The 15,640-nt window shown below is 44.7% G+C and overlaps 1 protein-coding gene across 1 annotated transcript in view; it reads right to left on the bottom strand.

The window, feature by feature from the left end:
* Positions 1-15,640, bottom strand: part of LOC107105604 (sciellin-like) — a 90,321-nt gene that overhangs the window by 13,469 nt on the left and 61,212 nt on the right. Inside the window, exons 11-14 of the mRNA XM_015405599.1 lie at positions 15,545-15,619; positions 4,464-4,532; positions 3,426-3,485; positions 1,200-1,253 (exon numbers count right to left, since the gene is read on the bottom strand). Of these exons, the coding sequence (XP_015261085.1) occupies positions 1,200-1,253; positions 3,426-3,485; positions 4,464-4,532; positions 15,545-15,619 (258 nt within the window). The remainder of the gene's footprint in view (positions 1-1,199; positions 1,254-3,425; positions 3,486-4,463; positions 4,533-15,544; positions 15,620-15,640) is intronic.

A 15,640-nucleotide genomic window follows, 5' to 3' on the forward strand; every position in this document is an offset into this window, starting at 1 on the left:
CAATCTGGAGGGTGGCAGAAAGTTCCAACAATTGCTAGGTGGCAATCTGGAGATTGGCTCCTGTATTTGTTCTTTTCTTACATTATTTCTTCATCTACTTTATTTATAGTCTGCCTTCCTTGCTGAGAGATCAAGGTGGGCAGCCTTGTTGGTCTGAAGCAACAGAACAAAGTTAGAGTCCAGCGGCACCTTTAAGACCAACAAAGTTTTATTCAGGGTGTGAGATGGTGAAATGGAATTACAGATCATAGTTCTAACATATTTATTACCTTTTATTACTTTGTCAGATGGTGAAATGGAATTACATATCATAGTTCTAACATATTTATTACCTTTTATTACTTCGTCAGAAGGTGAAATGGAATTACTTATCATAGTTCTAACCAGAGGTCATTTCGGGGGGGGGGACGCGGGGGATCGCAGGTCCCCCGGGTGAGGTGTGGGGCACACGATGAAGCCCCGCCCCCTGCTTCCAGCCGCCCCGCTTCCAGCCCTCATTCAGCCAGGAGGAGGCAGGAGGAGAGGGAGGGTAAATTGTTTCCTGCCCGCCTCTCCCCACTCCTGCCTGCCTGGGGCCAGGGAGGGCCTTCACGGGGCTTCCTCGCACTCCCGCCGGCCTTGCAGGTCCACTGCCGGGTCCCTGATGTCAGGGTGTGTGGCATATGCTAATGAGTTATGCTAATGAGTTCCCCTAGCTCTTTTTCTACGAAATGACCCCTGGTTCTAACATATTTATTCCCTATGTGTCCCCCCCCCCCAGTTGAACCGAAACAGAACGAAGCTTGTCATTCTTTTGATCTGTTAAAGAAGTGTCCTCACTACTTTGCATGCTAATTTAACAAACCACTCCTATATATACAACTATGATCTGTCATTCCATTTCATCATCTGGTGAGGCGTGGGTGCCCATGAAAGCTCACACCTTGAATAAAACTTTGTTGGTCTTAAAGGTGCCACCGGACTCTAACTTCCTTGCTGCAACTCAAGGGTGATCACAAAATATGCAACAGCCCAATAGGAACAGTACGAGACATATAATGGACATCCCTTTCAGATAGTTTTATTGATGTTTAAATTGGATTCTGAGTTCCCTGACTTGAGAATGGTTATATAAAAATGGATTATGAACTAAAGGGAAGGTGGTTTCAAAATCAGATTATGTTTGTACCACAGATATGCTCCTCAGCAGCAAGACTTACCCCTTGTTATGTCCATTCGATGCAGGCTTCACTTTGATCAGATCGTCTAGGTTTCTTCAAAGAATAAGAAGGGAAAAGAATTACATGCAATACACCTGACCTTGTTTATTAGATAAAGGAGGAGGGAAAGATGTTTCGTGTTCCTAGCATAATAATGGCCATGGGAGCAACTACATTTTCCTAGTACTAGGGCAATTTGTAAGATAGTGGAGCAAAGGGGACAGGAGCAGTTGTAAGATCAAAATTTTCTCTGTCCAACTTATTTTATACATTCATTCATTCATTCATTTACTATTGAATTTCTAGCCCACCCGCCCTCTTCATAGCAGGGCTCATGGAGGGTTACAACAGTAGTTATACATGATTACACAATGATTTAAGGAGTTAAAAACATAATTACAGAGATGAACCTACAACTCGCCTTGTCAGTTTACTTCTGCAGTGCAAATATCTATGTCAAGGACCCGAGCCAGGGTTCCCCTGAGTCACTGCCCCTTGGGCAGGTGAGCTGTACTCAGACCCGTGCACACACAAGAAACTAGACCTTTGTAAACTATATAAAAGTTTCTTAAATACTTTAAGAAATAAGGAATCACTAGGCAACACAGTCTCTACAATCTAATAGCAAGAAAACAACAAAGGCTAACTTTCGACCTAATACTTTAGGACCTGGTATTAGATGGCACACCTTCCTAGAATATAAGAGTCCAAGCTAGAGGCTTAAGTGTTCTCTATGTAGCAATCCATTGTGATGAAGCATGACATAATTAGAGCCACTGCCCAGTCGAATCACAAAGTTAGCATGGCTTTTCTCTTGCCTATGGCTTAACTATAGTCTTTGGCCATCTGGCACCAGGTGGTTTCCCAAGCCCAATCAAGGCGCTCAGTGGGTGGAACCCTCCAGAAGATTATGACATCCGCTCCTGCTTCCCCCCTCCCATCTAATTACAGAACTGACCACAGGTTCTCACGATTAGCCAATTGCCACATTCTTGAATCTGGCCTTGAAAGAGATAAGGATGGTGTCAGCAGGGAGGCCCAGTTATGGACAACTGGAAGCCAGAGCAGGCCTGCTAATATTCATGTTAACCCTTGAATCAGGGCACTTTGCCTCACATATGACGGGACTGCTCCACAACCAAATCCCGGCTTGAAAGAATGATCTGGATCACAGACTTAGACATAGAGAGATGTTTAAATTAATGTAGGGCATCCCAGAACCAGGAATACGGGTGTGGGGGTGGGAATGCCAGTGCTTTATTTTTCCATGGGGAAAAAAAAATCCCATTCCTAAGAATGTACTGTTCCATAAAATTAACAGCCTTTTAAAAGGGACGGGTGGGAGAATAAAACTACAAATGCATATAACTGTAGTGTATTCAGATGCTGCCCTGAAAGAATAAAACTACAAATGCATATAACAATCCACATAAAACCAGGTTTTGACTTCACCTGATTGGCTAGATGGGCAAATTAAAAACTAAATATAACTGTAGTGTATTCAGATGCTGCCCTGAATATGCTAGGATGAATGTGAATCATCCCCATAGAGAAGCTATGTTAAGCTTCAGGCTTCGGCAGGGATTCGCGCCGAAGACTTTGCGGCCAATCACATTTGAACTGTATGTAAGCGGGAAAGCTTATGATTGGTTTGTTATGCGATCAACCTGATAGGTTGAAATATGTATAGTAGGTGTGGCTACATTAGCCCGGAATGTTTAAATACCGAGCAGCTGAAATGGACAAGCTGTTCGGGCTATGAGGAGTTGTACCGTGTTGGAGAAGTCGATTATCGAGCTGAATAAACCTGAGTTTTGCTGAAATCACTCTCTGACTTATTGTTAAGCGCCAGACTTAACAATAACAATCCACATAAAACCAAGTTTTGAGTTCACCCGATTGGCTAGATGGGCAAATTAAAAACTAACCTAAAATCCCACATGTGGTAGTTTGGTAGGGGAGGAAGCCTGTAAACCCAACACTTGGTCTTTATCTTACTGTGCCATGGGCTCCAGGAAGGGAGGGCAGGAGGGAGAACAGCTACCCTCTGAACAAGCCCAGGGTTCCCTCATCTGATGCTGCTCATGACATCCTGTGTTTTCATCTCAAGAGATTACACTGGAAATGAACTCATTCTAGAAGTCCAAGTCTTTGCCCTCTCTCTAGACTCCCATGGTCATGCACCAGTTGGAAGCAAATGATGAGAAAGAGCCTTCTGAGACTTACTCTTTTTCATTCTTATCACCTGCAGGTTTGACTTGGATGAGATCGTCCAGGTCTTGGCTTCTTTGGAGACAAAGCATCATCAGTGGAGCACAGAAAAATAGCAACTGCAAGTTACTTAAATTATTAATTCGACGCCGAAAGCAAACAAGTCACATAGAATCTTTGTGACTGAAGTTTCTGGATTTTCAAATCATTTGAACAGCTGGATGAGACTGGTTTTGTTTTTTTAAACACCCAAGAAAATGCTCGTCAGTTTCGTCTCACACTGAACACTGTAAGATGGCTCAGACATAATGCCAGGACTTGGCTTGGGGTTATGGGAGGACCTCCCAGTGATTTGCAAGCAACTGTTTGCCATTTTGTCTTACCCAGGTCAGCAAATGGTGATTTGCATTCCTCCTCCAAACCAAAACTGTGAACTATGGTTTGATGTTGGCTTGAAATTCTGGTTTTGGAGGGAAACAACAAACTACAGTGTGCCAGGTTGGACAATACTGCAAACTATGGTTTGCTAACAGCCAAGAAGTAGGAAATACAGTTGTATTCATTTAGCACGAATGACAGAAGGAATTTAGCATAGTTAAATTAGCATAGTTAAAGCCGCCATGAGCGGGGAGGGCAGGATATAAATCAGATAGATAGATGGATAGATGGATAGATGGATAGATGGATAGATGGATAGATGGATAGATGGATAGATGGATAGATGGATAGATGGATAGATGGATGGATGGATGGATGGATGGATGGATGGATGGATGGATGAATTAGCATAGCAAAAGTAGGAAGACAGTATTACCATCAATTACTGCTGTTGAATGTGGTCCCAGGGTTTGGGGACCCAGCAATCAGCCCCACCCCAGTGAACTCTTACCCCCCCACACACAGAACAGCTACTTCAGAACAACTATTAGAGATACTTAGAACTTGGTTCATATTTTTACTTCTTCAGTATGCAGATGATACTTGGAGCTCTAAACAATTCAGGTAAATTTTATTTAATTTCTGTAACATAATATTCAATCCTATTGGTCCTACCTCCCAGTCTTCTCCGTAGTAGTGTTTCTGCCAGCATCTGATTCATTGGGTTTCGCTGGACATATTTGCCTGCAAAACAGATAAAACAGTTTCATCTCATAGAAATAGCTGTTCCTAACTAGATTAGAGCAACAGACAGACCCAAACTATAACAATCTTCTGGGTAATCTAGAGAGAATTATCTTGGCAGTTATACTTCGTCTACAGCTAAAAATAGGGAAATTCCCAAACTCCGGGATCCTTTAATTATGTGTAGCACAAATGTTATATAATAAGTTATAGCATAAGATTAATTATATGACATAATTCTCCTAGCCTGACATGGTTTTTTAAAATTATCTTTAGACAAAAGCAAAATAAAAACACACATTGCCCATTCACAGGAGAATATGCACATTATCAAACAAAACTATTTGAATTAATTATTACCATGTAATAACTTAAGGAGGGGGGTCTTTATGGTTTCCTCCAGTCTTTAAGAAATATGATAAAATAAATACACAAACATCCAACAAAATGGCCCAATGATCAGAACAGGATTTCCTCAGTCTAAACCACAAGAACATACTAAGAACAGACGGGTACAAGCAAGCACCCAACTTTCCACGTGAACACTGAGGAGGAGAACTTGTGTCAGTCAGACCAAAGGCCCATCTAGTCTAGCATTCTGTTCACACAGTAGCCAGCCAGCTGCCTTTAGGAAACCCATGAGTAGGATAAAGGTGTAATCTCCATAGATGAATAAGGAATACAGGGATCGTATGTATATTATTTCAAGCCTTGGCCTAAGTTGGTTAATAACCACCTATATTTTAAAGATTCAGGCAACACAGTTTTTTTTTTCTGATTCTTTCGAAACTGGTGTTGTTCCCGTTCTTCCGATGTGACATCTCTTCTCTTAATTCACATACAAAATCTTTCTCACCCATGTCACCCAAACTGAGTGTGAGTGCGTTCCCTCAGACTTCAGTGCTCCTCAGATAAAACCCCTTCAGGTAAAATGACTCAGGGAAAAAGACAGGCCAACCGTCACTCCCAACTGTCCTTTTGAACGTTCTGCCCTCTGCTCAGAGAGAACATGTGCAAATTAGCACACTGACTGCTTGCGGGACCTTAAATTTTGGAGAACACAGTTGTTCTTTAGAATATCTTCATCAAAATGTATGTGAGAGAGAGGGGGGGGGGATTGCAGGAAAGATGAAATAAAATTGCCCATCAAGTGCTCTGCTAGGAAAAGTTGTAGGCAACGAGAAAAGAGGAAGACCCATCATGCGATGGACGGACTCCATCAAGAAAGCCACCACCCTCAGTTTTCAAGACCCGAGCAAGGCTGTTAACAATAGGAAATTTGGGATAACATTCATTCATAGGGTTGCCATGAGTTGGCAGTATCTTGACGGCCCTTAATACACACAAACACACCAAACTGTTCAGTACAAAAACTAGATTGTGCGTCCCTCCCATGTGAAATCCCATGAAAAAAGAACGCAGTTCCATGAATGGCTGGCCTGCACAGCAGTTCATTTTCCTGTCTTCTGTGCAGTCCCTCATGGGACTGCCTAAAGGCAGGCCTATGTGTGCCTGCACAGAAGACACTCAATGAACATCAGTTACAGGTAAGTGCAACCATGTTTTCTGGCTTTCCTTTTTCCTTTTAACTGATTCTCAGCTGCTCTCAATATTTTCTGCCTCCTAGATTATATTCCATTCCATAGGGCTAGTTTTTTTGAGGCAGGAAGGAGGGTCTTTTTCTTTTGATATATGTAGAACTTTTGGGGTTTTTTGCATACCCAGGGAGTCCCCCAAGTACACAAAAATCCTGTCTTGCTTTTGGGTGACTCAGTTTTACCGCTTAACATAACAGGCCACATTCACTTGACTATCAAACTGACGATTATGCTGATGATACTGCCTTTAAACATGGAGGCTTCATATAGGTATCACAGTGAATCATCATCGATATACTTTTCCTTTGTAACTTGATTTAATCCTTTGTAAAAGCCGTCTAGGTCAGTAGCCTTCAACACATATTGTGGCATGGAGTTCCATGTTAATTATGTATTGGGCGGATGCACAAACTCTCCTGAACAAGAGTTAATTTCTGTGGATAACCCCCGACTTCGTTTTACAATAGAGAACAACAAAATCCTTGTCTCCACAGTATTTTATCATACTCTGTCTAATCCTCCCTTAGCTTGTCTCATGTCCAATCTAAAAGCAAGGTTCTACAACCATCAATCCATTCATTCCCATGAAGCTTTTGGCTCACTCAAATCAGAATCCAGCTTAAGAAAGTGTGCTTGCATTTGCTCACATATTCATCCTTTTCTCCCTCTCTCTCCCGCACAAGCAAATTTAAATTATAAGCTCCTTGAGGGCAGGGACTTGGCTTTTTCACTAATGAAACTCTTAAGTGCCACGTATGTTCACGGCACTGTATGAATAAAAATACTAATTGTACATTATTTCCTGCCTTTACTCAATACGTTGTGATGCCGATCAACAGATCTAGAGCCCCAATGAATATACAGCATCACCCTGAAACTCCTCGTGTGTATGGGTGTGTGCACCGATGTTCTCATGCATACCAGACTTTCCAGTTTTCTTCAACGGCGCAAACAGTTCCATGCATGCATTCCGTTGAACCATACAGGGTTGTGTGGGTTTTTTTGGTTAGCGTTTGTTAGTCTACTAAATGCTAGGCAACAGAAAATTTGCATACATGAATTAACATGAGCCAAAAAAAGAGAGAGAGCAGTATCTCTTTTTCTTGTGGAGGATTAGCAGTGAAAAGACCAGTATGCCTTCATGGAAACCTGGAGCAGAACCTTGGTTTTAAAAGGACCGCATTCTAAGATCGTGTCATCAACGGATGTCAGGATTGCCTAGTTTCGATCGGCTAGGCCTGGGCAATTTCTGCTCGGGTCAGCACTCAGATGGGTGATTTGTAAGCTAGCCAGTAAACGAAGCTCAGACAGGAGCCGCATTTGTTCTGATTTAGGACACGGCTTCATTCTCCACCAAGGCATTGGCCAGGGAGTGCCAAGTCGATTTAAATTCACCTCACTTGAGGCCCAGACCATGAATTAGAAGCTAAACAGTTCTGCTGCCAGTCATTAAAGCATTTTTTTTTTGCAATCTGCCAAAAATATTCTGAACTGCTGAGTACAGTAATTTGGGGAATTAAATGGTGGAAAAGAAGCTGTCTTTCAGGAGGTTTTGAAAAGAAGTGGATGAGCAAAGAATGACTGGGAGAGCGATGCCAACTTGCTCGGCTGCGCTTTCAGTATAAACATGGTCTCCTAAACTTGCTATTGACTTTTACAGCGAATGTGCAGGCCTGTGTATTCCTGAAGAGCTCTCAGAAATATACACAGGGAGATTATCTGCATAGAAGAAAAGAGATAACACTAGAATATTTGGCTGCAATTTGAACCAGCTGGCAACTGTAAATGGCAAGAAGGAAAGAAGCTGTTTGAAAGTTTTCTTTCCGTGTCATGTTGGATAAATGTAAGCTTCGCTTCCCTTGTTTTGGAACATAACCTGCAGGATGGGAATGATTCATCTGCAGGACCAAAATATGTCTGCAGTCTTTAAGGCTTTGTCTTCATAGATGTTAGTGATACTTGCATGAAAGACAGATATCAAAGTAGCTAATAAGACCTATAAAAAGGTAAAGGTTCCCTTGCTCGAAAGCCAGTCGAATCCGACTCTAGGGTTGCGGTGCTCATCTCCATTTCAAAGCCGAAGAGCCAGCGCTGTCCGAAGACATTTCTGTGGTCATGTGGCTGGCATGACTAAACACCAAGGCGCACGGAACACTGTTACCTTCCCACTGAAGTGGTACCTATTTATCTACTTGCAATTTCTTGCTTTCGAACTGCTACTTAGGTAATAATAAGCAGCACTCACTTTCTAATTTTTTTAGCAAGAAGCTGTTTTTACCATATGTTGATACAAAACACAGGTACGTACATCATATTCTGTGGTTTTCAAATGCTCTTTGCAATAGACTACACTGTTTCATGGGGTGCCTGCCTGTGCAGGTACATACCTACAGCTATGTACGACCAAGTGAGGCCAAAGAATGGCTAGTATTGGCCATGTAATTTATCTACAACTTATCCAGCACTGTCAGTATTTAAAATGTCACACTCTCCTGGTACCACTAAATGCCTTTTTAACTTCAGCAGCTCTGAAGCTTTAAATTACAGCTTCCAGATTTCTGGATATATAATTGCATTTCCTCAATGGGCATCAGAATAATTAAGGCTGCCCCAGGATGTATCTTCGGTATATACAGATCAAACATAATTAATTTAACCCCCAGTGATCATTGGCACAGGCACAATAAATGGAGAAAAGAAAGACTGAACAGTTATGTTACTTTGGGTTTTATATCAGTCTGAGCTCATGGGAGTCTAAGTCTTTTAGTGGACCTGTTTAGATCAGAGCTGCCTCCCAGCCCTTGCCATATCAAGAACGTTTAGGGTTGTCAACCTCCAGGTGGCGGCTGAAGATCTCCTGGGATTCCAACTGACCTCCAGGCGACAGAGATCAGTTCACCTGGAGAAAATGGCCACTTTGGAAGGTGGACTCTATGGCATTGTACCCAACTGAAGTCCCTCCCGTCCCCAAACCCCACCCTTCCTAGTCTCCACACCCAAAATCTCCAGGCATTTTCCAACCTGGGGCTGGCAACCCTGAGAATGTCAAGGATTTAACCTTCTAATTCTTTAAAAAGAGGTTAAATTAAGGAGTCGTGGCACCATGCTATTCCTAATACTCCATATCAGTTAATTGTTAATTAATGACATGGGTCATGATGAACCAGAATCTCAGTTAAACAAAATGCATCCACATAGTCAAATAGTTTACATCTTTTCACACCAGAAGAAGAGGAGGAGGAGGAGGAGGAGGAGGAGATTGGATTTATACCCCGCCCTTCACTACCCAAAGGTGTCTCAGAGCGGCTTACAAACGCCTTTCCCTTCCCCTCCCCACAACAGACACCCTGTGAGGTAGGTGGGGCTGAGAGAGCTCTGACAGAAACTGCTTTTTTTCAAGGACAGCTCTTGTCAGAACTATGGCTTGCCCAAGGTCATCCACCAGCTACGAATGGAGGAGTGGGGAAATCAAACCCGGTTCTCCCAGATTAGAGTCCGCACACTTAACCACGACACCAAACTGGTTGAGAGTTGTCAACTGTTCCAACGACCCCTGCTCTGTTTCAACAGGAGTTTGATCTATCTGTGTACATTGGTGACGGTGGAAAGTGCCATGAAGTCAGAGCCGATTCACGGCGACTCCGTAGGGGTTTCAAGGCAAGAGACATTCAGAGGTGGTTTGCCATGGCCTGCCTCTACATGGTGACCCTGGACGTCCTTGGTGGTCTCCAGTGTTCCCTCTAAGCTGAGTTAGTGTGAGCTAGCTCACAGTTTTTTAGCCTCCGGCTCACACATTGTTGTCCTAGCTCAAGAAGGATGGCTCCAGTGGTGGATCCCGGAGCGTGCGCGTGCAAAGCGCGCGCGCCACACACACATCACCAGGAAGTGACGTTATGACGCCGGGCACGCTGGGGCCGGGGCCACGACCATACAAGGGAAAACCATAGTTTTCCCTTATATGGCCGTGGCCCCACCCCCAGCGTGCCTGGCGTGCCTGTGTCACTTCCGGGTGACGCGCATGTCGGGGAGAGGTTCCCCCCGGGGCCCGATCTGGCGGCACCGGAGAACGGGCCTCTGGGGTGGGGGTTTCCCCGCCCCCCGGGGGGACTTGGGATCCCTAATAAGAGCAGTGTTCCCTCTAAGCTGAGTTAGTGTGAGCTGGCTCACAGTCTTTTAGCCTCTGGCTCACGCATTTTTGTCTTTGCTCAGGAAGGATGGCTCCAGAGTAACCTTATTTATGCAGCAGCCAAATCGCTCACCCACAACTTTAATGCCAGTAGCTCACAAAGTAGAATTTTTGCTCACAAGACTCCACAGTTTGGAGCATTGTATACGAGTACATTCCCCCACCCATGACACCAAACCTGAGAGTTGTACCTGGTGTATGTGTCTCACCCCTTATTGGTTGCCTCTTTTCCCACTTTTGAGCATTCTCTCTCATTGTCTGCCACCCAACATTTGGAATTCCATTACCTGACTTGCATCAGGCACACGGCTCATAACAGCTTGTTTCCTTTGTGAAATATACTGGGTTCTAGACGCGTTTAGTGATCAGCTCATATTTATTTAGTGAATTCAGCTAACTCTAAGACACTCTAGCAGGACCCACTCCCAGTGATAGGCTATTTACAGGATAACTCCCATTCAATAGGTTCCCTTCAGGATCCTAGTTGTCTAGGTGTTCAAGCTAGGTCAGTTCTCAGGTACAATTTGAGCTCAGTACAGAACGCTTCGATTGCATGTTTTTAGGGTAGCTACAAACACTGCAAAATGTATTTGAAAATGGCACCCGGCAACATGCGAGAATTTGCTTTTGAGTGTGAATGAAAGAATGGTGAGGAAGGCAATGACCGGCTGCTGGTGTCGGGCCTCCCAATGGGACTGATCATTTGTTTCCACTCAGGCACCCTCCAGCACTGAAACGCTGAAACGTTGGCATGCAAAAACGCTCACTGCCCAAACCCACCATTTTTGGGCAGCTTTGGCAGCAATCCACAAGGCGGAAAGAAAGATTCTGAGCACGAGGCTATTTTGCGAATTCATTCCACAATGGGGGGGATATTATGGGAAACACTAGTTTAGGAAAGAACGTTGGGGGGATAAGTAAAAACTGGGACAGCATGGGGATATTAACGAAGTTGTCTGGACACAAGAAAGAAAAACCTGGTGACACAGGGGAATGAAAATGGAACATTAGGGCAATCTGGAAAAGGCCTATATCTGAGCATCAAGACTGTGCTATAGAAAGGAAATGTGCTCCCCCACCAGGTTCTTGGTTCCTCATTAGAGAGCATCATTGTCTTAAGGACATGAATGTGCACAGCAAAGTTTGCATTTTCAGGACATACTTTGCTTCATTTCCCCCTTATCCCATACTTTTTCTAGTGCTGATATTGTTAATTCTCTACTAACAAAGGTTGGTAGGCTGGGGTGGAACAGGAAACATTAATGGCAGAGCCGGACGGAGAGCTAACATGGAGTATTTGGGTGAAGGCTACAGTCTATCAGGCCGACAGCTGTCCTAGCAAATGACTGGGCCGTGGAAATGATTCCTCGTGGATATTTGAACAATTCAGATTGAATTGTTGGGACTAGTGCCAGAAAACGACATATCCACGCTCCTTTTGTGCAAATTCAGAGAGCGCTTTCCTCCTCCTCTCTTCATTAAAACATATTTTTAATAATCCCCCTAATATACATGTAGTGGTTGGGGTTTTTTTTTTGTAAAAAGTGAGGTGTCTTGTGACATTAGTTTTTACAAAGGTCTGTCATTCTGGGGTCACTCATCGGCTTTGAATTCTCTCAACCCACTGAGCCAGGTGTCAAATTTGGCCTCTCTTCCCCCCCCACCCCGGCCAAATTCAAGGATACTATTCCCGGATAAAGAATCTGCCCAATTAAGCTTTTTCAAGCTGCTTATAGTTGAGATACTGACAGAAAATAGCATATAGCGAGGTTACCATAGCAACTTGTCGCTCAGTCAGATGCAGCCACTATAGTTCTCTCTTGCCAATGGTGCTGCCAAAATGGAGAGGAGCCGGATATGATAATGAGAACCATGGGGGGGGGGATGAATATGCAATGAATGAGGGAGGCGATTAGGAAAGGGGTTTAAAGAAGCCTTTGTACGTAAGCAGGTAGCTTTCCCAGCCTCCTCCTCCTCCTCTCTTCATTAAAAATATTTTAATAATCCCCTTAATATACATGTAGTGGTTTGTTTGTTTTTTAAAAAAGTGAGGTGTCTTGTGACATTCGTTTTTACAAAGGTCTGTCATTCTGGGGTCACTCATCGGCTTTGAATTCTCTCAACCCACTGAGCCAGGTGTCAAATTTGGCCTCTCTTCCCCCCCCACCCCGGCCAAATTCAAGGATACTATTCCCGGATAAAGAATCTGCCCAATTAAGCTTTTTCAAGCTGCTTATAGTTGAGATACTGACAGAAAATAGCATATAGCGAGGTTACCATAGCAACTTGTAGCTCAGTCAGATGCAGCCACTATAGTTCTCTCTTGCCAATGGTGTTGCCAAAATGGAGAGGAGCCGGATATGATAATGAGAACCATGGGGGGGGGGTGAATATGCAATGAATGAGGGAGGCGATTAGGAAAGGGGTTTAAAGAAGCCTTTGTACGTAAGCAGGTAGCTTTCCCAGTTAGCACACTGAAATTTTTTATTCCGTAAGATCTCCAGATCTGACGAGGGGAATGTGACAGCCGCACCATGTTTCCTTCCTAAAATAATATCGCACAGTGCCAAGTCTGTGAAGGAGTGAAATTGGGAAGGGGGGGTGGGGTGGAATGCGCCTTCATTATTCTTAAGTGCACCAGTACATGCTGTGGGATTTATTAGAGCAGTCCTCAGACTATGTACACAGATGCTGAAGAACCACATCTCCCCAAAATTACGTGGCTATGGGTAGAGTTGTCAGGCCGCAGCTCAGAGGGAAATGAGGAAATGAGGCCACCCGTTCCTGCTCGAACCCCGTCATCCACTCTCCCGTGTTCGCTGGTTTTTTTGCGGCACGCCCAGATTTCCTACTTGTTCCAGCAGGCAAAAAAGTCAAGAAACAGGAGAAACCGTAGCTGCTTCACCTCCCAATTTACCTCAGCAGCAGATTTAAATATAAAAGGTAAACACTCCAGGGGGCGATCCCAAACGAGGCAAAAGAAATCTTTGCCATTTTTTTTAAAAAATCGTTACTTTTATGATGTCTAAACACAATGAGAGAGCCAGTTTGGTGCAGTAGTTAAGTGTGCGGACTCTAATCTGGGAGAACCGGGTTTGATTCCCCACTCCTCCACTTGTACCTGCTGATGTGACCTTGGGTCAGTCACAAGCTCTGTCAGAGCTGTCCTTGAAAAAGAGCAGTTTGTGTCAGAGCTCTCTCAGCCCCACCCACCTCACAGGGTGTCTGCTGTGGGGAGGGGAAGGGAAAGGAGTCTGTAAGCCGCTCTGAGACTCCAAGTGAAGGGTGGGGTATAAATCCAATCTCCTCTTCTTCTTAAATCTTATTTCCTTTTGCCAATTAACGTGATTTTAGAAATTAACCGCTGGACAGCGGTGGAAAGAGCAATCAAGTTGCGGCTGACTTGTGGCCATCCCGTCGGGTTTTTGAGGCAAGAGACATCAAGGAGTGGTTTGCCACTGCCTGCCTCTGCCTAGCAAACCCGGAATTCCTTGGTGGTCTCCCGTCCAAGTACTAACCAGGGCCAACCCTGCTTATCTTCCTGATGAGATCGGGCTAGCCTGGGTGATCCTGGTCAGGGAAACGGATCCATACAAGGGACACTTCACAAGCGCTCACGTCTCCCACATGTTGAATTGATAGATGCGGCCTGACATTGTTGTACATTTCCCAGGTGAAGTAAATAGAGGCTCTTCAGGTCCATTTCAGACCAGGAAAATGGTCCAGAGGGGAACACACTCTATATGCTGCAGTCCTGATCAGAACCAGGCAGGCCTGCATCTGGGAATTAAATTCTGGGCACAGAACTTCAAGTACAAATCTGATCAAAAGTCCTAGCAGGAGTAGGGTTGCCAGGTCCCCCGGGCACCAGTGGCGGGTGGGGGGGTAGGGTGGCCAGAACCAGGTTGGGGAACTCCTGGATATTTGGGGGTGGAGCCTGGGGAGGACAAGGGACCTCAGTGGGGTACAATGCTGCAGAGTCCACTCTCTCCAAAGCATCCATTTTCTCCAGGGGAACTGATCTCTGTAGTCTGGAGACCAGCTGTCGTTCCAGGGGATCCCCAGGTCCCACCTGGAGGCTGGCACCCCTATGTGGGGGATACAAGAATTTTGTGATGTGTGAATTGGCCCTAATTCAGAGTACAAATCTTCTTGATGTTTTCTGTCTCACATGGAGGCCCTTCATCCTAACTCTCATTCGTACTTATTAATTTTAAAAAAATATTTATAAGCCCCACCTCCCTCCTGAGCATCTCCGGTCCCCTTGCCACGAGGAGGAATGGCAGATATTCTGTGCTGCATTCCACATTAGAGACTGTAGAATGGCTCATGTGTAAGACAAGGTGGGAGACCCAGGGGTCATTTTGCAGAAAGAGGTGCAGGAGCTCATTAGCATAACTCATTAGCATAACTGATTTGCATATGTCACACCCCCTGACATCACCGGAAGTGTGTCAGAAGGCAACACCCACTGCTCAGGCTCCACTGGACTGTTTTGGACTGCTAGCTATTTGGGGGGGGGGGAGTGCAGATCTGTCCTCACAGAGGAGGGAGAGCTTGTACCTGAATAAAACTTGGTCTTAAAGGTGCCACTGGACTGTTTTGGGCCAGGGGGTGGGGGCTCTGCAGCTTACCTGGCTGCTTCTTGCTCTGACTGAGGACTGCTGGGAGCAGGGGGTGGGGCTTGTTGCTTGTGTCCGCCCCCTGGGCTCTTTACTGCCAGAGCTCCGCTCCTGTGCGCTCCTGCAGGAAATGACCCCTGGGGAGACTTAATACTAACACAATGTCCCGCCTGTGTTTAACGACCATTTTTGCAACATGCTCCAGTGGGAAGTCTTTGTAGGATCGGGGTCAAGGTGAAGGTCTAATTTAAGATGAAAGCCAAACAACATGGATTCCAATCTGTTGTGAGAGAAACACTGGGGGGGGGGAGTTACAGTGGAAGAGCAACATACAGGGGAAGGCCTAGGCAAACTCTCCCAAAGTTGCATTGCCTAAAAATAGCAGAAGTTGGGGTTTTATGACATGCACTCAATATAGCTTGCCCCTGATTTTTAGGCCACAAATCACAAGAGAATAAAATGCTTCTGGGAAACTTCACTAGCGTCATTGAAACTCGCCTGGCTTCAACCCCTAATCATCCTACTGAACTCTTTCAGAGCTTCCTTCAGGCTGGGCCAGGGCTATTTATATTATTCCATAAAGCACTAATCATCAGATCACATTACCTTGTTCTGAGCTGGTCATTCGCAGCATTATTATTTGGTTTTGGAGGTGTCATTGGCCTTGATGAGGGTACAGTCCTGTGAAAGAAAGTCGAACAC

Source organism: Gekko japonicus, unplaced genomic scaffold (genome assembly GCF_001447785.1).
Source record: "Gekko japonicus isolate JY-2015 unplaced genomic scaffold, Gekko_japonicus_V1.1 scaffold3217, whole genome shotgun sequence".
In the NCBI taxonomy this organism is placed as follows: domain Eukaryota; kingdom Metazoa; phylum Chordata; class Lepidosauria; order Squamata; family Gekkonidae; genus Gekko; species Gekko japonicus.